This window comes from Manacus vitellinus, unplaced genomic scaffold, assembly GCF_001715985.3.
Source record: "Manacus vitellinus isolate BGI_N305 unplaced genomic scaffold, ASM171598v3 scaffold_66_pilon, whole genome shotgun sequence".
Classification (NCBI taxonomy): domain Eukaryota; kingdom Metazoa; phylum Chordata; class Aves; order Passeriformes; family Pipridae; genus Manacus; species Manacus vitellinus.
In genome coordinates this window covers 1482379-1508648 of record NW_021940729.1, presented here as the reverse complement: position 1 = coordinate 1508648, position 26270 = coordinate 1482379, and the positions used below count along the sequence as shown (strand labels likewise).

The 26270-nt window shown below is 45.0% G+C and overlaps 1 protein-coding gene across 2 annotated transcripts; it reads right to left on the bottom strand.

Moving 5' to 3' along the window:
* Nucleotides 1–3177: 3177 nt before the first annotated feature.
* On the bottom strand, nucleotides 3178–22055 carry YBX3 (Y-box binding protein 3). Of its 2 annotated transcripts, none has more exons than XM_018083631.1 (9): nucleotides 21998–22055; nucleotides 17531–17594; nucleotides 15866–15899; nucleotides 11536–11625; nucleotides 10772–10894; nucleotides 7148–7245; nucleotides 5362–5533; nucleotides 4165–4265; nucleotides 3178–3740 (listed from the first exon to the last, which is right to left on the bottom strand). In XM_018083631.1, exons 1-8 carry the CDS (start codon nucleotides 22038–22040, stop codon nucleotides 4200–4202), a joined length of 690 nt encoding a protein of 229 aa, XP_017939120.1. In that variant the 5' UTR covers nucleotides 22041–22055; the 3' UTR covers nucleotides 3178–3740; nucleotides 4165–4199. The 2 variants fall into 2 exon arrangements, with proteins under 2 accessions (XP_017939120.1, XP_017939121.1); XM_018083632.1 differs by having other exon boundaries at nucleotides 7148–7242.
* Between the last annotated feature and the right edge of the window lie 4215 nt (nucleotides 22056–26270).

Sequence of the window (26270 nt, the reverse complement as noted above, 5' to 3'; positions counted from 1 at the left end):
TAAGGAGGATCTTCCCTTGCATTCAAATCTGTCTCTTTTAACTAGAAAGTAAGCACCATGTAGCAAGTATCTCCACCTCCCTTAAAGAGGTAATGATTGAAATCCCATCTAAATGATCTATCAAAAGTTTGCTTGATTTTTAGACTATGTATATTTTGAGATGGGTTGATCCCATTTCACACAGAATGTTTATCCACTGAAGTGAAAAATAAGTAATTTTTTTTTTAAATGCTACCAAATATTTCTAGAGGTACAAATGGTAAGGAACAAACTTTGAATTCTGCTCTTGACTTTCCACATAGGTTTCCACTGCCACCAAAGGAGGGCAAACTGGCAGAGCAGCACAAGGAAACTCACTTTGATTCATCTCTGGAGGGTTTTTAATGGCATGTTGTCACTTTGGTACCTTTCACTACATTGCTTTCACTCCGTAATTCTGTATTAAAAAATCATCTCAGAAAGGCTCAAGAAGAATAGCTGTTTTAGCTTTTTGCATAAATTCAAAATTTCAGTGCAGCCATTTTTCCTGAAATGTGATTTCACCCATGGATTGAGTTCTGCTGGTAACTAGAAAAATTCTCCTCAGGGAGTTAAATAGTGGCTAAAGAGGACACATGGCATCTCCCCAGCTATAGAAATAGGGAGAATTTTTATATTCCAGGACAAATACAGGCATGTTGACATACATGCTAGTTAGAGCAGGTTGGTTTAGTGACTGTTTAAGCTCACATGCCAAATTTGGGATACATCCTATGGTTGTGAAATTGCTGGGATTTTACACACAGTTTGTTGTATACACCAACTCTACACAGAATATTTTAAAGGGAGAAGGGCAAGACTCAGAAGAAAACTGTTAACAGCACTTCCAAATCATGGACAAAAATGTGAGTATTGTATAATATAAGTGAAAAGAATTGGCTACACCAACACAATGAGCAGAAAGCACAGAACAGGGACCTTGGAAACCAACTGGCTGTTACAGATACACTGTACAAAGCATATTTTGACTCACCACCAAACTGCTGTACTTAACATATTAAAACAGCACAAGTTTGTAACTTGAGGTGCAGCTCGAGTTGAGTTAGGCTGACACCACTCATTTAAGACTACATGGGGCTCCACACATTTAACCAAATTTTTTGAGAGCAGGTCGCTTTCTGTACTACAGACATGTACTTTACAGCCAATTTTCCTTAAAATTGCTGATTAATTATAAGACCTTCGTGGTCTTAGTAAAGTCACAATTTACAAATCCAAACCGATAGCCAAGCACTGAAGAATGATGATGCATTTTGACATTAGTCAGGAAATAAATGAAGCTCCAAACTCGGCGACAACTTTGGGTAGGTCTTTTCTGTCACATCTTGAAACCTTAAGGTATTGAAGGTAATTATTCATCTCATCAGCTGGTGGTATTAAGTCATCAAGATCGATTTTCTGCTCAGTGCATCACTGTCAAGCTCTAGGACTTCAAATCAAATCACAGGAGCATTGCTCCACTACTGTAAACAGCACAAAAGTTTAAAGTGTAGAATGATTACAATATAGAAGTGGCTCCAAGTAGGTATAAAAGCACGTTAACTACTCTGCAAATTCAAAATCCATGTAGCCAAATGTCTTTTTAAGAAACCAAACACAAACTAAGCACTCATCTGAAATTCTGCTCATAGTCTTGCTTAAGGCACAAAGACACCACAGTTGCCAAGAGAACCAAACCTCATTACTGAGCACCAGCTTCATATTTTTTTCTGCCAAATTCAAGTAACAAGAGCTCAAGTGGCCCAGTAGAGGAACATAATTTATGCCCAGCCCAAGACATCTAAACTGTCATCTTAGTAAGTGCTTGAGTTAAGCCTGTATTGTCATAAGCAGGAATTCAGGGATGAAGTGGGTTATGTCAGTCACTTGCTCCTGTTTTATGCAAAGATTCTTCTTATCACAGAGGCAGGACAGAAATAACAAATAGAACTAGATTCCAGGACACTCCTTGCCTTTTCCCTCCTTTCTCCTTTCATAAAACAACAATGACTAGAGTTAGGTACTTTTGTTAAACTAATTCAATCTGACCTACATTTTTGCAGAGATGAAGAAAATTCTCTTTGGCCTGTCAAATCTCACTTCAGATAAAAAACACCTACTTCTGAACAACTGAAGGCAGTTCAAGTAGTTTTTATGACAAATTCTTCAGTCATGGCTCAGCATTTACAAATACCTTGCACCTGTTTATTATGATGAAATTTCCAACCTCTCCCCAGTCTGCCTGAAATAGATTTCGTTCTGAACAAAACTTTTAACAGGGAGCAAGAACAGGGAAACTAGAAGAGACAAGGACAAAGAGCCAGCCATTTCTCCACTCTCATTTAGTCTTGTATCTGCACAGTTACAGCCTTGCTCAGACCAAGTGTTGTTCAGTGAAGCCTGGACAAAGATTGCCCAGCTAAGAACAGAAAGGGGTGTTTTAGGGAAACAAATACATTATCTAAGGTTTGGCCAACAGCAGCTGCAAGGCAGGAACGTGAGAAGTGGTGGAGTGGGGAGTGAAGGACACGAGATATCTGAAGAAATTCTGCAGCTGGAAGTGGACTGATAACACTTGCAAGGCAGCAGAGTTTTAGGGAGGAACCTTAGAAAAGCACAGACATTATTAGTAAGACAGTAAATTACTTATTAACACAAGATGCCACAGGTACAGAGATTTTACTGGTTTCAAGTAAGGAGGAGTGCAGAGGCCAATAAAACACACTGCCATTGTTCAGGGCAGAAGCCTGGCAGTTACTGGGTGTGTGTCTTTCCTCAGCAGAGGAGTCTCAAACTTTGGATCCTACTGTTTACACAACACAAAAGCCCAGCAAAACAGATGAGGAAAAATATTCCAGGAACTCACTTCACGTCCCATAAACTCCTGCCACAAGATGGTGACAGGAAGATCCAAGCTTTAATGTCATCTGAGCCAGAAGAGCAGAGGGGACAGTGCAGGTTATAGCTCTTGTTGTGTAATTTCTTTGCAGAAGTTGTTTTGGATTGAAGTTTATCCACCTACCCGTGCTCATGTATCACCCAGCATGGTTTTAGACATCAAGACATACCAAAGAGGCAAGTCCCTTTCACACAGAAAGGCTGAAGCAACAAAATAATGGATTGTTTTAGAAGTAAAATTAAAAACCATACTCAAACAGGTTCTTTGAGTAACTGAAATCACTTTTATTTGTGAGGAACGTCACCCAATGCTGCACAGTTTCAAATAGATCTTAACAAGGAAAGCGGAAGTTTCTCCTCCCCACGTCCTGCAGTGATCAGGACTGGCACAGAAAAAAACAACTCATCACACTTGGGAGGTTTAGCACCAGCATCCAATAAAAAAAAAGCATTTTTTGTTTCAATTTTTAGTTCTTTGGTTGCTTTTTTTTCCCTTTTCAGTTTGATACCAAAAGAAAAATTGAAAAATTGAAAAATTCATTACTAGCAAAACAGTGAAATTCTAGGAAAAAAAAAAAAACAAAACCCAAAAAACAAAAGCTCCACAGTTGCTGTTGAAAACTAGGGAGGTTGTTCTTTCTGAACCTCGCTCTCTTTTCTCTCTCATGCATCTCTCTTGTAGGCGTTCCCTGGATCTCAGCTGCTGGTAAGTTTTGTTTCCTTTTGCATTTCCGTAGGTCAAATCTTCGCTCTGGTCATCACTGTTGACAATTTATTGCTTGTGTGTTTCTTTGGTGTTACTTTTGAGCTGTATTTTAGGACACCTGTTGAAGAGCCACATTAAAAAAACTAAATAAAAATGCAGTTTAAGTTTCATTTTCTTGTTGAATTTGGCAAGATGAGTTATAGCAGACAGGATAAGGACAACTGGCTTATCCTGTCCATATGCAGGGTCTTCCTAAAATGAAATATTATTAATTAGCAGCAGATGCTGTAACTATATAGACCAGATAGAGCTTTCTGAAAAAAAATCAGTTATAAAGCAAAACTTACTCTGTGACAAATACAGACACAGAGGAGAGGAGAGAAAGAAGAGAAAAGCAGCAAACTGCTCTTGGTTTGGCTACAGAGCACTCCCAGAACTTATCACAAACATCAGGCCATAAGGGCACGTGGCCAGAGGCCAAGTCCTGGGAATACACACAACTCTGCTTCAGCTGGCAAACAGCAATTATCCATGTTCCTTACCTGAGGGATGGTACAGGTGCCTGGGGAGCCGGGCATCACTCAGCACCACCCTGCTCTGTCACTGGAGCAGGAGTTTCAGCAGGTGGTTCAGTTACCTTTGTCTGAGACACAATAAACCCTGATTAGAGGCAAAGACCAACCTCCAGACCCTTCCTCTATTCAGTGGCACAGCCAGCATAAAGGTTTTAAAGTAATCAAGAAAAATGAATCCCCAGAAAATTAATATCAGTGTATTTCTTGTCATTTTTGTAATTTTTATTTTTGTAATCTTGTAAAGTTAAGTGTGTTTCCTGTAATTATTTCACAGCAGATTCTGTCAGGGGCACACCTCAAGAAGACACAGAATGAGAAAATCTTTCCTTGTTTAGGTAAAATCTGGTTTGCAAACAGTTTCCTGAAATGGTCTGGTCCGAGCAGTTTCAGGAAATGGACCTAGAGCTTTCAAACCCATCTCTTATACTACAGACAGACTGAGGGTTTGAGGAAGCTGGAAAATACAACTGGTTTCTCTGCACTTCAAAAACAGTTGTTACAGCCTGACCTTACAGTCTGACCCCAATTAAGGACTCTCCAGAAGCAATCCCTATCCCACTGCCAGTTCCATTTAAGATAAGCTGCTCATTCTCCAAGAGGGTCAGAAGCAGGCAGGGAAATCAGCACTTCAGAGCTGGTCACACAGCACAGAAACAAAACACTTATCAAAAACTCATATAGGAGAGAGGGTCTTGAGCATTCACCCCACCAGAACCTCAGTCTCTGCCACATAGACTTATAGAATCACAGAATGGTTTGGGTTGGAAGGGCACCTTGAAGATCATCTCGTTTCAATCCATGGCAGGGACACCTCCCACTAGCCCAGGTTGCTCAGAGCCCCATCCAACCTGGCCTTGGACACTTCCAGGGATGGGGCAGCCACAGCTTCTCTGGGCAACCTGTGCCAGGGCCTCACCTCCCCCACAGGGAAGAATTTTTTCCTAATATCCAACCTAAACCTACTCCCTGGCAGTTTGAACCCATTCCCCCATATCCTGTCACTCCAGGCCCTTGGAAATAGTCTTGCCCCATCTTTCCTTCAGGTGGCCACAATCAGGTCACCCTGGAGCCTTCTCTTCTCCAGGCTGAGCAGCCCCAATCCTCCCAGACCTTCCTCCCAGCAGAGCTGCCCCATCCATCCTTCTGGCAGCCTGCTGGCCTTACCTCTTTGCCCTCCTGAGCTGGAGCGCTGGCAGGACGGGGCCGGCGCCGGTAGTTGTAGGGGCGGCGGTAGCCGCGGCGAAGGGGCTGCTGGCCCATGGCGCTGGCCTCGTGGTGGTTCTCCTTGTTCTCGGCCTCCCCGGTGGCTGGGGCAGGGCGTGGGCGAGGGGGCCCTCTGAGGAGGGGCAGAACCAGGTGTTAGGCATGAAAGATACCCAAGAAGGTTAAACTACAGTAATTTTATCCCAGCAAAGCCTTCCATAACCAATTCCACCCTTAAACCATCTCCAGTGTGAGCAAACCATCCCTCTGGGGTTTGACTGGCACAGGGTTGAAGAGGAAAGACAAGCAAGGTGGGTGTCTCTTCACTGCTGAAGATACATCAGCATATCCTACACCAAAGCTGTAGTTATCATTTGAACTGCTGGCTAGGAGAAGGAACAAGCCAGCAGTGGCCACACAGGCTGATTTGCTGTGTTAGCCTTGGTGTGGCTGTATTCCAGCCCAGGCCTAATAATTAATGGTACAACCCTCGGGAACCTCACTTCACCTGTCAGCCACTCCTGGGTCTTTGCCTGCCAGCCTCCCATTGGCTCCCTCACTGGGGATTTCCTGAGCCAGATACACTTTGCCTTTCCAGAGAGATCACAATGCTGTTTTCTTTAGTTATTTCACCAGTCTCCCCCAAGCTCACGGAAGCTTTTAACATCATCAGCATCCTGTGGCATGAAAAAGCTCCAGCAATCTGCTGCTTGCCCAACAACCTGAGCCAGCAACCTGAGCATGAGTCAGCAGAGCACCAGTGCAGCAAAGGCAAAATGGGCCCTGGGCTGCACCCCCAGAGTCAAGAGCAGCAGAGAGATGTGAACAAACCAGATGGAATCTTGAGGTCCCTTCTAACCTTGCCTGTCCTACAGTTCAATGAACCTCACTTTGTTTTTCAGCAGGTCTCCCACTTCCTTCACTTGAAGGCTCCTCATAGCACACTCTTTTATCAGAAGAACAAGAACAATTGTGCCATCCTTTCCATGCTACTCATTACTCCGAGGACCTCTGTAATCCACCTTCATTTGTCTCTTCTCCCAGCCTCTGAGTTCTCAGTCACTTCACTCTTCACACATTTGTTCCCCTTCAATCATTTTATGAGTTTTCTTATTATTATGGAAGTTCTCCAGGCTCTTTAGCACCCCTTTTCTCCAAAGGCTCTAGCAAGACTTAACTCCAATAATCCTGTTTTGTTACCTTCTCCTTTAGGAGTTTCTCAAGGAACACAAAATTTACATCTTAACTGACAGCAATACCCTCCACTAACAAAGGATGTACTACTATATTAGATTACATGCTCCCATGTCAGAGGTAGGACACAACTTCTGCTTTTACTGAATACTGAGGTTTCCTTTGTACCTACAAGTAGCACCAGGGCATAAAACCAAGCTTGTGTGACATGTAGGACTGAGTTCAATGTGCATAAACTACTGTCTGCAGTCCACGAGAAATGTTACAGAGCACACCCTGCCCCAGCAAATGACACGGACCCTGCACCTCATTTCAACTGTGAGAAGCAATGGGATACAATGAATTCTTTGCCCTCCTTTGGCCAGTATGTCTCCAAACAATATATAAGCACATTTAACAAATTCTCCAGTTTCCTCATTTCTGTGGCTCACCTTTCTCCCAGTAATTAAAGTGCTTCTCACTGTCCCTACCATTTGCACAAGTGTCCCTGCTCTTAGAGGGCTGTGTAGGACATACAAGCACCTGAATTCCAAGCAAAGGAAACGGCACCAACCTGCGGTAGCGGGGCCGGTAGGTAGTAGGATTCCTGTGCACTTGCTGAAGTTGTCCTCCTTCTGTGACCCCATCCTTGATTTCTCCCTCAGCACCCTGCTACCAAAGGAAAAGAGACAGTCAAAGATGAATTGTTACCTTATTTGACAGGCAGTGTATTAACTATAGAGCCAAATGATCTGGGTGCCAGTCCAAACCCAGTGTATCAGTAGAGAAACACCTGCACTGGTAAAAAAGAAGCAGCAGATTTTCAAAAGGCTTTAATTTGGGCAAAGAGGAGGGCAACACAAGAGCCAACACTGCTACCCCTGTTCCTCACAGGAACAGACTAAAAAACTACCCGATGATGCCTCCTCCCTGCCTGCCAAAAAAGGCAGAGGTCTTGACAGTTCTCCCTGGTGCACATTCCAGGGTGTTTCGAGACATGGCATTGCACTGTAAGGGGTGAATGTGTTATGGAGGGGCAGCTACTGATCAGGACACTTCCCAGTTTGGAAAGTTAACAGAAAGAAACGTTCTAGAGACCCCTTCTAGCTCCATTCTACACAAAGCCCCGTTCCACAGAGAACTCCCACAAAAACACCGAGAAATCTGAAGGCAGAAATCTGTATTACATCACATCAAATACTCTTCTGCACACTCAATCTTGTCAGCCTTTCAGAGATGCAGTGGTTCTCTCTCCCTTTTAGTTGCTCAAGCTGATAGTGATAAAGCTGTATGTCAGTTTGGTGGGTTTGTGTTTTAAATGCCAGCCATCAGCAACGTCTGTTCTTTAAAGTGTTACCTGATTTGCAGTTCTCAGCGTGCTACTCTTCCCTTTAAAAGAAGGAATTTAACAAGACATCTAGAAACAGAAGTGCATCCTCTGCACCTGATCCAGTAGGAAGCAAAAGCCTCCTGACAGCCTTTAGTAGTCTACATTTGACAGGTTTCCTTCCAATTCTACACCACCATCATATTTTGCTCTATTTTAACCCTGCAGAGGCAGGGAACTTTTCCTTAGATGAAATAACATGATGATAAACATTTTAAAAGCCTGGAGTGCTGTAGGTCATAACAGGAAATCCTGGGGAATTAAATGAACCTCAGTGATCAACCCTGACAATCTTACATAAAATACCCTCCAAATGCATTAATAATTTCAAGTGCAGTTCGTAGCTCTTCGAGTTCTCATAAAGCAGAGACTTGGTCTAGAGCCAGGTGGAATATTTCATGTGCTGTACCCAGAAATAGCTAGACCACCTATTCTCAACAATTTGACAGGGTCAGCTGCTGAGATTAGTATAAAAAATCTGAATTAAATTTAAAAAGCATCAACCAGTCTAATTGTAGGGAGGAGCACTCAACATTTTTCATTAGCTAGAGCTCTCCCATAGCCCTTGACAATCAGCATCACATTCACAGTTCTTTGAAAGGCACTGTTGGATTTTTTTACATGTTTTTACTGGCACAGCCCAAGTCCACTCCTCCCTGCAGAGGGTTGGGCTGGAATCTCAGTTACAAGACTCCATCTCCTGTAGAGATGGAAAGAATGACTAGACCTGAGGAAGCATCACTCGAAAACATTGCAAACCTTTTCCTCTTCATCTTAAGCTGAATACTGTTATATCAATATTTTAAATGGTTTTGGCTTAAACAATCAGCTGAAAACAGAACAGCAAAGCAACTGAATTGCTTAGCCCAGAAGCCCTGATAATTTCCTGCACTTCTATAGCAGCACAAAAATTCAATGAACACATTACATTAATATCACTGTCAATTGATCAGAAGTGAAGTATGGCTCCAGAATAAAACAATTATGCTGTCATAACTCACTGAAACAGGTGTAATTCCACCAGAAAACAGAACCAGGACTTTGAGGTCTTGTTTGACCATATGATAGTAAGTATATGAGATTAATTTATTAGGAAAGTTTCTTGAAAGCATCACCCCATGTCTAGCACACACGTGTTCACTCAGTCTCCTCCACAGAAACCTCCCAACTGAGCCTGTACATTCAAACAAAACATTAGGTCATCCTAAAGGGCAGGTTAAAAATCCTGAAGATTTTTAGTTACAGCAGGCCTGGGTACACTGAAACCTTTTCCTTCAGCTGTGCAGAAAGAGTAAATACACTTTCAGCAAACACAGCTCAAGAGTGCCCAAGAGCTGGAAACACTCTCTCAAGTAGAGAGGCACAACCTCCAATGCCTCTGTTATTGGGGCATTGAATGAAACAGAACTTGCTCCCAATTTTAACAGATAATATCAAATCCAGAGGAGCAGTCCATGCATTGATGGCAAGACACGACTTTCAGAGGGTGCTCAAGCCAAAGGAAGGACCAACAAACCTTATAAGCAATGGGAAACAATGACCACCCAGGTTCATGTCCTTCTGTAAATTATCATTTGTAAGCTTTTAAGGCTGTAATTCTTCCAGAGTCAGTGATCCCAAAGAATGAGCAGTATCCTTTCCATTATAAAATGCCATATGATTGCTAAAGGCATCAGGCACAGGGCACACAACAGCTGAGGTCTGGTACCCACACCAAATCAGCCTGGGGACTCACATATAAGCAAGCCAGAGGAAAACAGGGCAATAATAACAATTTGTTCCCCTTGTGTACATCTTCAAGGACTGGGATCCAAGTGTGAGATGAAAGCCAGGCTTTTAGCTGCCTGAGTTTGCATTAGATAAGAGAACACAGCTCAGCACAAGTACATTGAGGCAGGATTAAAGAAAACACCTAATGATAGCTGGTATAAACAACTAGGCTTTAGGGAAGGATTCAACAACACTTGTTCTGTTTGCCCCTGTGCTGTCAGCTCTGCAAAATGAGAGGAAAGTTATATTGCCTGGGCAGAGCCTTCCACCAGGGCTGTTATACTGGATCATTCACACATTTCTGCAAGTGATGATCAGACTTAACTATTAAAAAAAATATGTTCCAGTTTGTTGGATTGTTCCAGGCACCAATTTAGCAGAAGCACAATGTGGACAGGAGCAGTAACTGCTAGAACCACAGTCATGGTCCTCATGCTTACTTCTTCCTCTGCAAAAACCTGCAGGGAAGATGCTTAGGAAGTCTTGCAGATGTAATGAACAGTGGTGCATAGCTGGTTTAAAGGGGTAAAAAACCCCAAACACCATTATCTTTACACAGAACACTTGTAGGCAGAGGCCTATGAAGGGATGATACAGGGAGGTTTCAGCCAGCTGGTCAAACTACTGCCATGCCATGCAGAAGTGACAAACTTCTAAAATAAATCCCATTGTCCAAGTAAACCATATATAACCATAACTTGGAGGGTTATGAGTAATATAATATGTTTGCTTCAGGTAAAGGGCATGGTGAGCCACTTAGGTCTCAGCCCTTTGTGTTTACTTTTCAAACCAACACCCAAGGAGATGCTTTTAACACATCCTAGAAAAACATGACAAGGAAGGGCTACCAGATACCAAATAAAAGAAAGTATCAGTGTCAACCTCAGCGATGTGCTGGAGGAACCCGGAATGTTACTGAAGAACACTCACAACTCAGTTAATCATTGACAGCTCACTATGTGCCAGTGCTGAAGGTGCAGTTCCCTCTCATGGAGAGCTGCTGAGGAGGTGGGTGACCAGCACTAAAGGAACTGAACTCACACTCCGAGGTGGCCCACGGCGTCGGCCGAAGTAGCCCCGTCGGTAGCGGCGCCGGTCGGCGGCGTAGCGGCTGCCTTCCACAGGGACTCCGTCTGGACCAGTGACATTGGCTGCTTCTGCACCCTGAGAGCACAACACAGTCAGCCAGGGGCTGGGAAAACAACAACCAGCTACAGGGAGAGGATGAAACAGCAAAGAGGCTTTTTGGCCCAAGTTCCAAGCTACAGCGATTCCCTTCTCCCACGGAGCGCAAAAGCAGGTTTGTTATTCCCAACCCCATAACCCAGAGTTATGATCACGAGTTAAGGTCCTAAGATCATATCAGGCTGAGTTTGGAGAGGGAAGCAAGAAGTAACTGATTAAAGACAAAGACATGAAACCCCCATCACCCTCAAAAAATGTTCAAGAAAGTAGAAGTGTAAAGAACTTGGAAGTTCTTACAGTTATTAAACTACCAAACTGCAAACAAACTCTCCAGAGCAATATATGCCTCAGTTAATGATTGCTGGGCAGGCTGCAAGCTTTGAATGCTCTATCAGGTAGAAATTACAAATTCTAGAAGCACTGGCATGTAGTTGAGGTAGAGTTTTGACACATATCTAGAAACACACCTTGATGAAGCCTTTAAAAAACAGCTCTCCCATAGAAAAGCTGTAGGAAATGCCACCTACCCGGGGATTGTCCATCAGACAAAAACCCCAGAGACACAGGCAAGGTTCTGTGTCACTCCCCACTCTGTTGGGCCACACTCCATAATCTCCTACCTTTTCTCCCTCGACCACATCAAATTCCACAGTCTCTCCATCACCAACACTGCGCAGGTACTTCCGGGGGTTGTTTTTCTTTATCGCCGTCTTCAAAGAAAAAAGATGCAAAATCATATATTTTTGTGTGTTACTTACCTTAGAAATTCATAACCACATAGATGAGGGAAGGGCAGCATTCTTCTGCTACAGTCCCAACTCTACACACCAGATCAGTCGCCACACCAAGACAGTTCAAACACACACGTCTCTCATTTTACAGTCCCACCAATACTCAGTCAAAGTTTACTCTTTTCTCACTATTTTTGAGTTTATACATCAGGATCCACTCTGTCCAGTGAGCTAAACATCCAAATCATTACAGTTCATACTGAGTGGTTCATCTCCTGCAAGCTACACCAAGGCAGCTCTAGCAGCAAGCGTGACCTGTGCCTTTTGTTATTAGGACACCTGTAGACCATCTACTGAGAAAAAACCCCAAAATAATAACACTGTTATTAATAATAACATCATTATTAATAATAACACTATTATTAGTTATATTAGAATGCTTTAATACTACTAACAACATGGGTTTGCATCAAAACCTCAGGCTCACGGGAACACTCAAACCTCCTGGCGTGACTTTCAGTCTGTCAACTACAGATGCCTTTTACTCTGTGGAGTATTTCCAGGATTCCACAAAAACTGGTTGGATTCCATAAAAGTAGGCAAGACAAGCCTACTGTCTGTTCATCAGGTAAGGCTTCATCAACTGGGAGAGGTCAGGGGAGAAAACACATGTACTGTACAAGCCAATTTAGTAGCCATTTTTTAACTGAAGTTACGTTGGATTGTTAAAGCCCAATTCACTTTAAGTTTCCTGATCTGGGCATCTTTTGTCAGCAGGAAGAGGGAGGTGCAGAACCAGTAAACAGAAACACATGGAAATACAGGGCATTAATCCAGCTTAAGAAATGGGATGTAGGGCAGAAAGAGAAGAAAGTTGGCATATCTGCAGTACAAGGAAAACAGGCAGAATGCAGCTCAGAGGAGTTGTTACCTGTGTGTGGTAGAATATTCCTTCAGTCAACAACAGCCCAAAAGCATCTCTCACTGAAGGAAAAATCTAATCAGCTTAAAGTTGATCTTGACTAGTTCAGGGAATGTGTTCTCCTTGCTGCTGAACACAATCTCCTCTCTGTTTCAGGCAACAGGCCAGCCTGTCCTTGTAGCCACACCTGTCCCTGTACCCTGCAGCATCCCTGAACGGCTTCAGGAAGAATCTAAGAGTGTACATATTGTTACTACCAAAGCAAAAACAACCCAAGAGGCTGTTTGGGGTTTTTTTATACACAGAAACAGAACGAGCTGTCAAGTGAATTCTTTGGGGAATTATTTTAGCAAGCAGAGACTCACACCATTAGCTCAGACAACTTTGTTTGCTTTCTGCTGACCTTTTAGTGCAACTGCCCCATTTCTAAAAATCACACAGAGGTGTTTGCTTTTCCATAAATGTTATATTGCATAACCTGCCAACAGGAGACAGAGGCTGCTACACTCTAGGCTGGGGCTTGTTTTATAAAGGCAATCAGGACAATTTTGAGTAAATCCTAGAATTCCAAGCAGGAACTATGCAGCTTTACTACTTACAACTTCAGCTGCAGGTAAACACTGCTGAAATAAGCCTCTAACAAGCCTAAGCTCTAAGCTTGATGGAAAGACTTTTACCATGTGTATCCAGAGGGGAGAAAGCACTGTTCTCCCTGTTACTGTTTACCAGCACCCTGCAGGCTCCAGCTCCTCTGATTCAGAAGACAGATGTTTTATATTAACATAGACAGCACTCAACAACAAAGCCTTTCCTTTCCAAAGGGGACACTGATGAACAGGCAGCTACAAGAGTCTTCAGAGCCAGTTCAGGGTTTTGTTTGAGAGAGTTCTTCCCATATGCTCACACCAGCACATCCCATGCACATCCAGGACTGTCACAGTAACAGCCAAAGGTTGTTATAACAGGTACAGGTGCATGATCAACACAGTCCAGTGGAGCGAAGAGAAAGAAAGAGCCTTACAACAGAAGAGATTAACTCCTCCCCACTGCTCGTTGATTCAAACTGTACCTAATTAAACTGGACTTCTCTGGCTGCTGACACTTGGAATGGTGTTAACATTGCAAGGCACTCTCCACCCCACCACGATTGATCCCTGCTGCTCACACCACCTGTAGCTGGCTGACACAGTGGCCCAGACAGCACCCTGCATGAACCAAGCAAGACTGAGCAGGTGAAGAACTGCCCTTCCCAAAAAACACTGCTTGGGTCCCCAGCAAGACAAAGGGTTAACTCAAAGCAAGCCATGCATGCCCTAAAAAGAAAAGCATTTTAATCTGTACTAGGTTTATAAATAGCATCCAATAGCCAGACACCAAGCATTAACCCCCATTCCAATCATGAGATCGGCCTGTTCCCTCCCCACGAGGATGCAGGCAGGGGAGGCAGGGAGGAGGCTGGATCCATTCAACTAGGTCAGCCTTATTCTGAAGGGATTAGGCATGTAATCCAGCCCCTCCCGGCGGCGCGGGGAGGAGGGGCAGAGCCGGCGGGAGCAGGATGTTTGCTCACAGCAGGGATTTGCCTCCCTCGCCGGGCGGCCCCAGCAGCAGCACCGGCCAGGACGGCCCAGGCTCTGGGCCGAGCTCTGCTCAGGAACATCCCACTGCAGAAACATCTCCTCTGCCGTGCTCAGCCCACCCCGAGAGGGCTGGTCGGGTGCAGGCCTGCACATGATGTGGTATTTCTGAACCAAAGCCAGTTTTTCTCTGTGTTCACTCCCAGAGGACTCTCAGCCCCAGGAGATGGAAGTGCCCGCCTCCATCCCCCCTCCACACACCCACCAGGTCACACTTAGGGGAACAGGCCCTACGGGTGAAGGAGACAAAACAGCACAGGGAACAGCAGCTTGCTGTTTGGGTCTCTGCAGGCAGCTTTCCCAAGCAGAACATTGATCCATGTCATCTCTGTCATCAGCACAACAGCCATTTTCCAGGATATCCTCTCACTCTCTCAAAGAGACCTCATTTGTCTTCAAGGTAGTTGTACAGTGCTGCCTATCCAGAGCATGTTTCTGTTACCAGAACTCTTCCCACCCTCCCATCAGAGCACTGATGTCTCAGCATGCTCACAGCACCAGTCCTTTAAGAAAGGAAAATGACCATTAAAAATCAATATATGCATTGACAGCTCTTGCTCTCAAGTCCACCAGCTGAACCAGGAATGTGCACTGTGCACACTTCCCAACATCACCTTCACTCATTGTGGGCACTGGCCTTGCTCCCTCCCAGCTTTATCCAGTTTCAGTCTACACCCTATGACCCAGAGAAACAGTTATCACAGGCTATTTAGTCATGAAGCCACGGGAACTAAACCAACTCTCAGGGTTGACTCAACTAACTATATATGCACCCATCCTCATCCTCTGTGAGCAGCCGAGTACAAGTTTCCTGGTTACATCTGATGGAAATACTGTCACTTATGCCACAGAGAAAGTTCATGCTTTCAAGGATCATGTGAGCCTGCAGACATTTTATGTGGGACGAGCTCTAGGGGCACTATTTCATTTTTTGGTGAATGATGCAAGTGATGCCCAACCAGATCTAAGTCAATAATCAGTTTACACCAGCATGGAGACAGCATCCTCTGTCTTGCCATCATTTGCCTGCAACCTGAGAGTCCCAGGATAAACTTAGAACAGCCTCCTGACAGCTCAAGGAAAGTGAACCAATGACAAGCCTCTGGGCCAGCTCTCCCTGCCTGGGCACACTTGGCACAAGGCCTTCCTCCTCTTCTTCCTGGGAGCAGCTGCCTCGTGCACAACAGCTGATGGCAACACTGGCTGGTCAACAGCCAGACTAGCTCACTTTCTCCCCAATACCAGGGAGGGCAGACAGAACAAACCTGCAAATGAGGAGGGGAGGGAGGAACAAAAGACACAAGGAGCGTGAGAAAATGGCGGGGAGGAGAGAACAAGCACCAAGGTGTTTACAAACAGAGGAGGAGACAACCAAACAAAAACACAAACCACACCAGAAAACTCTCCAAGCACCTTTAGTGCTCAAACTGGAGCAGACAAAAAGAAAGCATGAAGGGTTATAATAACTCTTCAGTCAAACTCCAGAGAGAAGGAAAATATAACCTAATATTTCTCCATGAAAATTCAAACATACACATTCATTCAAGGTATCTGCAGTCAATATTTTAAGAAGCTAGGACAAGGTTGGGTGGCTGTGGCAGGAGTTGCATTAGAAACCTACCATAGTACACAACTCTAAGCACAATCACTGCTGTCTTACCTGATGAACAAACACATCTTCTTTGGTATCATTTCTGTGAACAGAAAACAAGAAGTCGTAAGAGTTTAGGCTAAGAGACTTAAATAGAAATTCCTGGCTTTACAAGTGAAACCCTCCTTCTCTCAGCCTGTAGCACATGCCCTGAATTCCATACATTCTGTCTAAGTCTGTGCTACCAAAACCCTGCTCTGAACTTGTAGGGTCATATGCTTGAGAGCAGAAAGGACTCCCCAGCCTTCAAAAGTGTGAGAGGACAGGGGGAAGTTCTCTGTAATCTTCTGGCAAACGTTCAGTGTTTTGTTTTTGCAGAGGGTACAGTTAATGACTGGACTGCTTGTTTTTCACTATTCTAATTCCTCAAAAACACTTGCACAGGGAATGCAACCTGAGCTGTTACCCCAGAGGTCAAACGAGACTATCAGCAGGACTGACCGCAGCTGTTAACAGAGATCTCCTTTCAGTGAAACTCAAAGCAACCGTGCACAAGAGGTGTTAGGAGAGTCCACGGGAGCAGGACCCAGACATGGATTAGGCCAGACAGTTCAGGTTTCCACGTGCAAAACATGAAGATAAGTCTGAGACCTTGATTCTGTGTTCCCATACAACAAGGGAGAGCCTAAACCCTGCCATCTGTTCATTCCCTCTCCACAAACACAACGGGCAGGTCAAAGAGCTTGGGAAGATAATGCATAATCTAAAACTTGTTGTGCTGGATTGAAGCAATTGCAGGCTTCACTTTAGGAAGACAGCTAACAAGTTATTACACCATAACCAGCTGAAGGCTCTGAAGTCAACTGCTATAAAAGATTTTAAGAGTACTTCCTAGCTCAAACTTTTCCTCTAAGCTTACATAACACTGGCTAGTAACCTCCAGGGACCGAGATCAACACTGCACCAGAACTGAGACAGGGGGTCTTCTCCCCCCTGCTGCACCCTACCCAAATCTACCTGATGTGTAACAGCTCAAGGACTTCCAGAATGAAATAACTTGCCAGGTATGTCTTTTGCAAGAGCTCAGCATGCAGGCGTTTCATTCCTCATAAAGCACACAAGACATTTAAGCCCCTCAACCCCACAGATATTCCAGCCTTAAAAGCCAGAGTTTTCTCCAGTAACTCGGAAGCAGGGGTCCTGGGCACCTAAGGCTGCAGGGTGATCGCTATTACCTACAGCTGTGTGGATTATCAGTGCCACCCAGAGCGTTGTTTGTGTTCAAAGGAGAAGGGGGAAAAAAGGGACAAAAAGAATTTCTAGGAAAGCCAGGCCTGGAAGATCTTCAATGAGGTGCCATCAGAGCATCTCAATGTGTATCCACAGGAGGTGTATTGACCAGTTAACACTTAAACTTTACCCAGAAGTATTTCCCTTCTTCCTGCCGTTTAGAAAACAGCCAGGCAGTCAGGAAAGATTATGCAGCTCATTAAAGGTGCAGTATGAGTAAACAGGAGAAACGGGTAACAGACCAAATCTGTAATGAGTTTGACCCTTTCTGTTTTCTCCCTTTGATTGGGGGGTGGGGTGTTTAAGGAAAAAAGCTTGTTGAGTGCCTGGCCAAAGCTGACCATCAACTGCATGAAGCCAGGAGTCAGGTCCCCAGGTCCCTGTTGCAATTACTAATGCATGGCATGTTATCTGCACCACGAGTCTATCACAATTTAAACATACCTGTTGATAAAGCCGTATCCATTTCTGACATTGAACCACTTGACTGTGCCAAGAACTTTGGTGGCTGGAAAGAAAAAGTTAAAGAATTTAATCTAAAGCATAAGAAAGTACAACAATGTTACAAAAATACTTTTATACTTGCGTGGGAACTCACCACCAGACCTATTCTGTTCTCTTAACAAAGAGAGAGAACATCTCCCAGCTCAGTTTATACTAATGCAGTGGCAAGATACAGTGCTTTAACAGACTGTTCTTCAGCCAAGAGTTTAACACACAGCACAAAGCTCTATTTCCAGAACTGTCCATCCATCCCTTCTCTTTTTGTATTTCTTATCCCAGAAAGGGGCAGCAAAGCTGACAATCCCACAGCAATTCATCAGTTCTCTTTAGCTCAGTAGCCAGACATGAAACACAGCTGAAGAAAGCTGTTTAAAACTGCTTTCTTTCACTTGGAGTTACCCTTCTTTCTTCCCTGGAAATCAGAACTGGCCAAAGCAGCAGTATCAAGTACTATGTCTCTCAAGTGAAAAGGCAGCACATCCCTGTTTTGGCCCAGCTCTTTCTTGCATTGTCAGCATTACTCTAACCAAATAAAGACACCATAAGACTTTTTTTAATATTCCTGCTTCTAGAGATCAGCTGCAAACTGTCCAACTTGATGTTCCCTGACTTCCAGGATCAAGACAAGCTCCTGTCTCAACACTGAAACAGCATCTACTTAGAAGCCATACTGCAGTGTCTTATAGGATCTGGCAAAACCTGTTCCTCCAACTTATAGGAATGTGTGGGAGGAACTCAACAGTGATGGAGGCAGTTCAACCCCTCCTTCCCTCTCAGCAACCGGGTGGACACAACAAACTTGTACTTTTCAGACCTCTTCCAAAAGGAGAGGTTTGGCTTCTACAATTGAACACAGCCTGAGCACAAGTATCTAAGCAATCTATGTAGCACTTACTTGAAAAGGACCCAGTCACCTACAGATGACTGCTTGCTAAAAACCTTACGCCTATGTTTTGGGGGTGGCAGGAACCTAAGAGACAATTAAAGGGAGAACAGTCTAGAGAATCTCCAATTCAGAAGTCCAAGCCACTCTGCTGGAGGCAAGAACTCACTGTAAATTGTCACCTTTATCCTCTCTATGCCTGCATTCTTCCCTAAACGCCCAGACGAGATGACAGAGCCAGACAGACCTTCAGTCCCATGAAGTCTTGCAATTCTCACACACCCCTCTGAACACAGACCTCAAATGAGAATGTTTGACACCAGCACCCATTGCAGTACTGCTGCTGTTATTACTTCCAATAACAGGCCTCTTCTCATCCCATTTTTAGAAGTGAAGATTTTGGTCTCCTTTAATATGCTTTTTAGCAGAAAATGTTCTTAATTAGAAGAAGCAAAGTCATGTTAAGACTGAGACATCGACTAGAAAAAAGGGTTCTGCCCAGTACAAAACATACATTCCCAAGAATTCTTGTTTATAGAGATAAAAAAACTCCTAAGTTTCACTGCCTAACACTGACTCAGTGAGAACCTTCAGCATCAGTATTTATAGGGACATCACTACATACAGATGCTCTCTGCTACCACAACGGCTCTGGCTGCAAGAGCTCACTGCACTAACACAAGAGGAGAAGGAGGGAAGCACAGAAACAGGTGCCAATGGCAGGTTTTAGCTGCTTTAAGAAACAGTGCTAATACCACTGATTCCCTCAACATCATCCTTTCCCTCCCCTGCAAAACAGCTTTGGAATCTGTTGGCCTATTTCAATCAGATTAGGAAGAGGAGGAGAAGCTTAGGAAGCATGGCAAAACCCCTCAGAGGAGTCAGGGAGCCGGGGGAATGAGGGGCAGTCACAATTCACTCTCTGTGTGTCACAGTTTCAGAGCAACTTTTGCACAAGTTGCAAGAAACCGGGGTGAGTACTGGGGAAACACTATTCCCTACAGACATCGGTCTTACAGTATTCCCTGAGTATCACTGTGGGGCCAAAGAACCTCGGACAACAGCACGACTCTGAACATCCACGTGGCCATGGCACAGTCACTGGAAAGCCTGAGCTGTCCCAACAGGGAAGTCGGGCAAGGAGGAGAACAAGCCCAGAGGAAAACACAGCAAGGAGTTAAACTGATGAGTCAGAGAGGGTGGTTGATGCGATGTGATGACGTCTGTCCCACCAGTGAAAGCCCACATATTGCTACAAGATGCTGTACTCTGATGCTATCAGAGGAAACAATCATCAGCCACTCCCACCCGTGACAAAATAACCTTTTAACAAGGAAAGCCAAAGCTTCCTGTGACCAGCAGAACAGAGAGAGTTGAGTAACCCTTATCCCTATTCCTAGAAGTCAGACACTTAGATGCCTTGGGCATTTGCTTCTAAGGAGATCTTTGTAAAAAACTTAAGTGAACATAATTACACCACCATCAAGAGGGACATTTGAGGCGGACTTTAAGCAAGGCCATTTCAATTAGCACTATCAGTGCTATCAGTGATCATTTTCCTCACAATTCCTACTAAAAAGCTTGGTAGGAAAAGGGCCATTGTGCAAAACCATCCCCATGGTGGTTTTCATTTTCCTGCTAGTCCGGGAAAAGTATTTGTGCATTCACTTCCCCCCTACCCCTTCTCAAAGCAAAAGCAACTGGCAGACAAGACAAAAACATTACCAAAAATGAAAAGAGCCATGTTAATGCAAGAAGAAGCCAGACACACCAACAGGTATGGATGTGCTGATTATTGTGCTCTAATTACTGATAAATCAGGTAACAGGAGGAAATCACACAAACCGTGCCTCCAATCTGTTTTGCTAGAATTCTTCTTACCACCACTCCGGAGAAATCCTTTACCTGGCTCCTCTCTGCCGCAGTAAGACCTCAGTCTTTCCCTTCAGAATAGAAGGTGCTGTCATTCTTTAGGGAAGTCTGCGACTATTAGTCAGCTTCAACTTTGCTTTTAAACAGCCTCTTGGAGTCACACAGTTACAAATAGCAGATCCCTAGTTCCACAGATTCAACCCTTGTCCTTTTCAACAGGTTGACCTTATTTAATCACAAATTAAAAAAAACAAAACAAAAAAAAAAACAAAACAAAAAACACGCTTGCTATGCACTGGGTTTGAGAGATGGCAACATGGCATTTTCACAGAGCATGCCGAGTTGGAAGGGACCCACAGGGATCATCGAGCCCAACCCTCAGCCCTGCACGGGACCATACCCAAGAATCACACCATGTGCCCGAGAGTGTCATCCAAAGGCTTCCTGAACTCTGTCAGCCTTGGTGCTGTGACCACTGCCCTGGGGAGCCTGGGTTTTCTGCCTCTTTACTGAAAACAAGTTAGAAATTGGGGAAAAAACAAACAAACAAACAAACAAAAACCAAACAAGCACCGCAAACTCCCAAAAAAGCCCCAAACAAGCACACCCCACTAAACCCGTTCTTTACAGACAGAAAAGTTGTGCCAGGACCTTAACACTAAAGGGAGGCACACAGAGCGTTCCGCAGCAGCCCTTCCGAGCGGGGCAGCGCCGGCAGGTGCCGGGCAGAGGCTCCCCAGGGCTGTCCCTCCCTCGCTGTCCCGGCCGCCGACAGACCCGGCGCCCGCCCGGGCGGGCGAGGGCACGGCCGCCTTCCCTGCGGTGGCAGCGCCGAGCGAGCGCTCCCCGGGCCGGCCCGTATCCCACAGGTCGCGCCGGCAGCTCGGACCTCACCCAGGCACTTTCTTCTCCGACTCGGGCCCGGCCGGTGTGGCGGGGCGGCGGCAGCCCGGGCGCGCCTCGGCCACGCCACAGGCGCGGCCCGCGCGGCGCGCTGCCGGGCTCTTGGCACCGCCGTCCGTGGCGGTGACTCGGGCGCGGCCGGGGGCGGCCGGCGTGGCCCAGTAGCGGATTGGGCCGGCGGCGGCCGGGGCGCTGTGAGTGCCTCGCTGGCAAGCGCTGGTCTCCGCCGCCTCGCTACATTGGGCGGCAGGTGCGGGTGGCGGCGCGGTTGTGAGCTCGAGGCCGCGCTGTGTCTTACTGGCCCCAAGATGCCCGCCGAAGTTTTACACGATCAGCGGGGCCGGCGCCGCACGCGCCGCCGCCCTTCATTAGCCATTTCAAAGGGCCCGCGCCGGCGCGCGGGAGGGGAGCTGCGGCCAGCTGCGCTGCGGGGCGGGCGGCCTTGTGCCACACCGCATGTCCCGACACCGCATGTCCGGACACCGCATGTCCGAACACCGCACCTGTCCACACCGCCACGCAATTGATCGACACCGCATGTCCCGACACCGCATGTCCCGACACCGCACCGCGTGTCCCGACACCGCATGTCCCGACACCGCATCGGGTGTCCCGATATCGCACCGCGTGTCCCGATACCGCACCGCGTGTCCCGACATAACACCACACTGCATGTCCCGACATGACACAACACAACATGACATAATGAATGACACGACGTGCCCCGCTCTGCGCTGGTGCGGCCCCACCTTGAACAGCGTGTGCGGTTTTGGTCACCGCAATATCAGACATGTCACAGAATCCCAGGATGTGCTGAGCTGGGAGGGACCCACAAGGATCATCCGGTCCAACCCTCAGCCCTGCACAGGACCATCCCCAGAGTCACCCCCTGTGCCCCAGAGGATATTCCAACCCTCCTGCGAGCTCTTGGCAGCCTTGGCGGCGGTGCCCAACGCCCTGGGGAGCTCAGGCATTTGCCAACCACCCTCTGGGGGAAGAACCTTTCCCTGAGATCCAACCTGAGCCTGCCCTGACACAACTCCAGCCATTCCCTGGGTGCTGTCCCTGGTCCGCCCAGGGCAGAGCTCAGTCCCTGCCCCTCCTCTGCCCCTGCCCAGGAATTGGAACTGCACTGAGGTCTCCCCTCAGTCTCCTCCAGCTGAACACACCAAGTGCCCTCAGTGTCCTCACACAGCTTCCCATCAAGGCTCTTCCCCATCTCCTCTGCCCTGGTGTGACTCCTGGGAATGGTCCTGTGCAGGGCCAGGAGTTGGACTCTGTGATCCCTGTGGGTCCCTTCCAGCTCAGCATGTTCTGTGATTCTGTGTGTGATCACAGCCCCTTTACATCCACACCCTCTTGGGGGGTTGGAAATTAGATAACTTCTCTAATTTTTTAATGGTCTTAGTTAACCTTTGGATTAGTTGTTTTAATTAATCTCAATTAGGCCTTAAATTGCTTTTAGCCAGCGAATAGCAAAAGAAGTTGTCATAAAGTACTTTTGTGAGAACACAGCTCGGGAAAAGTACTAAAACTGTTAAGTTTTGTTAAAGTTAACCTGGATATGCTTCAATAAACAAAGCCCAGGAGAGAAAGATGTATTGATGAAGCTGGACATCTGGAACACAGGATTTATGGACTACAAGGACCTTCTGCAGAAACCAGCAGATAAGGAAGAAGACTGACAAAGGTGCAGTGTTTGTGTCAGAAAAAGATACTAAAAAGACTAAAGATATGAGCTAATTAGCATAAGCAATGAGAGATTGATAACCAATAGTGGATAGAACACTAATTAATGAAGGGGAATTATGTAACTTAGAACCAATGAACATTAATTTCTTTGTCAAAAATGTATAAATAGGTGAAAAAGTGATGTATTGGTGTCTGTGTGGAGGCAGGATTTTTGTCAGCCACATACACACCCAGCACTGTAAATAAAATAGTGCCTTGCTTTCTGAAACTGAAAAGACAGTGTTAGAGAGTTTTATTTATCCCAAGGATTTCTAAGGTATTTGGAAGCAATTTTTGCTCTCTTTTGCAGTTTACACACACCCCATCCTTATTCCACTTTCCCCCCCACATCACTTTTCTAATTTGCCTCTACTGGTGTCCATCCTTTCCTCCTAGATGGAATTCAGGGGTGTTTTCCACCCAGACAGGCTTCACTACTCCCAGTTCTATTACTTAACCCAATTTCTACAGCCCAGAAATTACTGCTTTTACAGTTCTCCTCGTTGCATCCCACTGTACACGTAAGAAGCAAAAAGAGCTTTTTGTCCCATAGATTTCAATCCTCCACTTATGTTCATTTCATTACTTTGTATCGTTTTCTATTTTCAGAGTACATGAAAATTTCTAAGAGGATTGCTCTTTCAAATGAATTTTGAGAGGAAGGCTTGTTAAGTCAAATGCATAATCAAGACCCTGACGTGCACTTGGTACACCAGATTTACTTTCAGTGAAGTTGTTAGTTAATTTTTCTTCCTCAAGTTAATTTTAGAATTTACTGAAAAACCCATTCAGCAACAACAACAACAAAGGTGTAGTGTACAAGCTGTGGCAATGTACTGGGACAGAAAATTGGCAGTGCCATCTGCCAGCTCCCCTCAGCACCTGGGGATGCATCCCATCAGTGCCTGGGGACTTATGCAGGTCCAACTTGCCTGAGTGTTCCTTGGCTGGATCCTCTTCCACCAAGGCTTTTGTGGTCCAGGAGCCCCTAATTTATCAGTGTGGTTTTGCCTGCCTTCCTGCTTGTCAGGATGGGCAGCTCTTGAGCTTGGAGGAGGTGGTTGCTGAACCAAAACCCATTCCACAAAACATAATAAAGCTGCAAAGTTCAACAAGGAAAAGTTAAGAAATACTAGGAATTAGATTACTTGTACACTTGAAGCTCAGCCCTCTTAAGTGTAGGGATAATTATATATTTCTTAATGAGGTGATCACATATTCCTCTTCCCACAGGATCCTGCCTTTTTTTTTTCTTCAGCAAACGAGCTGGTTTTCAACAGTCCCTTTCATCCTCCTCATTTGATGTGCACTTATTGAATGCATATTATATAACCCTCAGATTAGGTGCAGAATTATTCATTCCCTTCTTTCTTCAGGATCCTGTGAGGCTTTTACCATTCCGTATCCACGGATCACAAGCACTGATGAGGGCATTTTATCCAGCACTGCAACAGCTGGGATTATCATCTCCGTTCTGGCAATGGGGAACAGAGGCAAAAAGGCATTAATGCCACTCTTTTCAAGTATCTGCTGATTATGTGTGGCTGCCTTGAACACACATGGATTTCTTTTCCAGGGAACTTGCTGTTTTCACAGGTTGGGTGGGACATGAGATGCCTGCCTGAGGCTGGGACATGAGGCACAGAATTTCTTATATGGGGCTATTTTATGTCCTATTTTGTTGCAGGGGAGGTGGTTCCTGCAGATCCTGAGTCAGAGGAGAGGCCTTGTAAAAAACCAGCAAGTTCAAGGCAGCCACTCATAATCAGCAGATACCTGAAAACAGTAGCATTAGTGCTGAAAAGATCTTGAAATGTGCTGCTTAAGGCTCAAATACCAAAAGACAGCTCAGAAAAGCTAAAATTCATCATTGTTCCAAATACTTCATTATTTAAACCAACCCCTGTGAATTTGGAGTGCTGGGAACTGGCAAAAGGAGACCATAAGAGTTCTAAATCAGATAAGTGAAATCTATTTGATGATTTATGGATATCAATATAATTTTTGATTTATAAATATCTCTTCGGGGGCCTCAGGCTCTACTGAGAAATCTGAGGGGAAAACAGGGTTCCTGAATATTTTACATGGTAGATGACATTCAAGGTGGCTGCTTTCACCTGCCTGTAACAGGACACACTGATCCAATAAGGGTTCAAAGGGCAGATTGAACTGATTCTGTAATTAGAAAATGTAGTGTTCACCAAAGCATAAACATTTTGCAGACATAAATCGATTCCTGTAATTGTATTTCTTGGAAAAAAACAATAACACCTTTCAATGAGGCAGAAAGGTTCTGTTTTCTGAATTTGAATTTACCTTCCCCTGAAAAAAGTGAGCCAGTTCCTATTAAAGCAAGTCCCATTTCCCTGTTGTATACAGCTGATTTTCCTTAATTTTTCCCAGGAATTTCTGAACTCACAGGAGCATCATCACATGCAGAAATGCTGCTACATTTCCTGCTCCTTCTCTTCCCCATTGATCCAAAAAGCCCTGGTTTGTTTTTGGTTTTGGGTTGGGTTTTTTTTTGCACATAACTCAACATGATAGATCTGTCCTGAAAAGCTAACAGAGAACCAAAAATATTTAAAATGGAGGGGAAAACAAACCTTCCAAGGCCAGTAGAAATGATGCTTTTATCAAAATTGTAGCTCTTAAATGCAGTACACCAAAGATATTTATTCAAGGTTCGACGATGAGGCCATTCAGCCAAGAGTCAGTAGATGGCAGTAGAAGATGAGGAATAAGGAAGATTTAATCTGTAGCTTTTTAACATGTCACAGGGGAAGGGACGGTTGGTATAATTAATGCAATTAAAATGCATTAAAAAGTGGAAATATAAATAATAAAACATCCACTTCGCATTGGAAGCAGTTGGACATTTTTCACAGAAAAATGGCTTCTGACACATGTAAAATTAATTCAAAGTTCTTCAAACTCTAAAGCTTTTTCAGCAGGTAAAACCTCTCAAAGAAAACCCTTCTCCACTGAAAATAGAAGCATTAATTCCACTGAAAAGTTTTCTCAGGGGAAAGCTGTTTAATCACAAGCTACATGTAACACTTAGTGGGAAGAGCATCCTTAGCTGAGTCACCAGCAACCACAAAGACTCCTGGATTTTATATTCTGGGCCTGTCCCTGCTGAGAGTGAGAGATCTCTCATGTCACAACCCCTAGGAGGGTTTAAATTAAACCAGCCTCACACACACTGTGGGAGGCTGAGCTTAATTTAATGGTTTATATCCCAGAGGGATACGTGTTCTCTGAAGAGGCTTCAACAAGAGTCTTTGGTAA